The sequence below is a fragment of the Lutjanus erythropterus genome, unplaced genomic scaffold, assembly GCF_056507025.1.
Source record: "Lutjanus erythropterus isolate fLutEry1 unplaced genomic scaffold, fLutEry1.hap2 Scaffold_171, whole genome shotgun sequence".
Classification (NCBI taxonomy): Eukaryota; Metazoa; Chordata; class Actinopteri; order Lutjaniformes; family Lutjanidae; genus Lutjanus; species Lutjanus erythropterus.
Genome location: NW_028146648.1, coordinates 122,501 through 125,000, shown reverse-complemented (window position 1 = coordinate 125,000; position 2,500 = coordinate 122,501). Strand labels below are relative to the sequence as shown.

General features: G+C 43.5%; 1 protein-coding gene across 1 annotated transcript in view; it reads right to left on the bottom strand.

The window, feature by feature from the left end:
* mapkbp1 (mitogen-activated protein kinase binding protein 1) overlaps positions 1–2,500 on the bottom strand; it is a 50,763-nt gene that overhangs the window by 35,288 nt on the left and 12,975 nt on the right. The window contains exons 7-8 of the mRNA XM_084714268.1: positions 2,375–2,500; positions 2,021–2,038 (exon numbers count right to left, since the gene is read on the bottom strand). The exon at positions 2,375–2,500 is cut by the window's right edge and continues 57 nt beyond it. Of these exons, the coding sequence (XP_084570394.1) occupies positions 2,021–2,038; positions 2,375–2,500 (144 nt within the window). The remainder of the gene's footprint in view (positions 1–2,020; positions 2,039–2,374) is intronic.

The following is a 2,500-nucleotide window of genomic DNA, read 5'->3' as shown; positions in this document are numbered from 1 at the left end:
TGTGTGTGTGTGTAGGTGTGTGTGTGTGTGTGTGTAGGTGTGTGTGTGTGTGTGTGTGTGTGTGTGTGTGTGTGTGTGTGTAGGTGTGTGTAGGTGTGTGTGTGTGTGTAGGTGTGTGTGTGTGTGTGTGTGTGTGTGTGTGTGTGTGTAGGTGTGTGTGTGTGTGTGTGTGTGTGTGTGTGTGTAGGTGTGTGTGTGTGTGTGTGTGTGTGTGTGTGTGTGTGTAGGTGTGTGTGTGTGTGTGTGTGTGTGTGTAGGTGTGTGTGTGTGTGTGTGTGTGTGTAGGTGTGTGTGTGTGTGTAGGTGTGTGTGTGTGTGTGTGTGTGTGTGTGTGTGTGTGTGTGTAGGTGTGTGTGTGTGTGTGTGTGTGTGTGTGTGTAGGTGTGTGTGTGTGTGTGTGTGTGTGTGTGTGTGTAGGTGTGTGTGTGTGTGTGTGTGTGTGTGTGTGTGTGTGTGTGTGTGTGTGTGTGTGAAACATTCACACAAAGACAAGGACTTGAAACTGAACTTCTGCTGCAGGATCACAACTGTGAAATCAGTACTGATACTGTAGTATTGATACTGATAATATAATACTGATACTGATACTGTAGTACTGATACTGTAGTACTGATACTGTAGTACTGATACCATAGTACTGATACTGTAGTACTGATACTGTAGTACTGATATCAGTCCTGCAGCAGTGCTTTGTAGATGTTGGTGGATGACTGATGCTGCGTTCAGGGTCCTCAGTGAATCAGAGTGTGGAGGGTGAACAGACCAATTAGGTGAAGTGTTGGTTATGAATGAAAGCGGCATTCTGTGAGACCGACCAATGGAGTGAGAGAAAAGGACGTGGGCGTGCCTGAGTCAGTCAGTTCAGCCAGTAAGGATCAAGATTCAGGTTCTTCAACATGTTCTTACCTCAGAGTCCAGTTTTTATTGGTTGGACTTATGGTTTTTTTCTCACTTTGATTGTGATGTTAACCTTCAACCTTTAAGCATTAGCATCTACAGAGCTAGCTCTTTTTTTATAGATTTAACCCTAATGATCCTGTTGTCACTCTCCCTCAACCTTTTTCACTCTGTAATTTTGTCATGGCTAATGCTACATGCTGTCAGCTAGTCAATATGTGAGCAGTTTGTCTACTAGCTATGTTAGTTTCTACATCAACAAAGGACCATCAGCAAAATCTGCTGAGTCACTGTAGTTTCTCTGCCTGGGAGCTAAAAGCTAACATCAGCTAACAAGCAGCTAACTGCAGCTAACAGTAGCTAACATCAGCTAACAGTAGCTAACATCAGCTAACATCAGCTAACAAGCAGCTAACGGCAGCTAACAGTAGCTAACATCAGCTAACATCAGCTAACAGCAGCTAACGGCAGCTAACAGCAGCTAACATCAGCTAACAGTAGCTAACATCAGCTAACCTCAGCTAACAAGCACCTAACATCTGCTAACAGTAGCTTACAGCAGCTAACATCAGTTAACATCAGCTAACAAGCAGCTAACATCAGCTAACAGTAGCTAACAGTAGCTAACAGCAGCTAACATCAGCTAACAGTTGTTCTCTGACCAGTTTTATTGATTTTACTTGAGTTTAATATCAATGAATCTGAAATGACGTTGACTTTATTTTGTTAGTTTGTCTCTTGTCTAATCAGCTGATCAGTTTAAGACATTTTGTCCACGCTGGAAGGAAGTGATGAAAGATGTGAAGTAAAGTTGCTGAATTACATGACTGACATTTATCTGCTGCGTCGCTCACTTCCTGTTTTTGTGCTGACTGGTTCCATGTTGGTTTGGTTTTGTAGTTTTTACAGTGTAATCGAGAAACATTTTGACGAACATGACTTTTTTACCAGTTTAAAACTTTTTAAAGCCTGAAATTCAGATTTTTGGATTTTAAACCTTTAGAGGACGTGGAGACACGTGATGATGACAAAGAACATGTTCTTCACTTTGGGGTCACTGAATGTTTTTCAGGTGTCACAGGCTGAACTGACTGAGTCCAGGTGAGTCCAGGTGAGGACTTACGGAGGCGGAGTCGACTCTCTGCACAGGAAGCAGAGGAGGAAGCAGAGGAACTTCACATTAAGAGCATTTTAAAGACACACAGTGAGACATGAACATCACTTGAACAGTCTGGTAACATCAGTGTCAGGCTGTTTCTCATTGGCTATGCTCACACACCTGTAACCACACCCACAGTGATGTCACAGTGAACTGGAGTACAGCTGTACATCACACACAGCAAAAGAAAAAAACCCTCAACATTCAAATATACATCAAACGTAAACTGTAAAACAAATATTTACGATAAATATACTGTTTAGATTCTGTGTAACTTTGTCCTGATGGTGGCGGAGAGGCTTTCTTTGTGTGACTCACCCGTAGCTCCACCCACTTGTCGAGGAGGCGGCGGTCGTTGAACTCGCACAGCAGACCAGAGGAAGTGATGCAGAAAGTGGAGGCGGCCTGACGGCCCCGCCCACACGCCACATCGCTGAAGAAGTT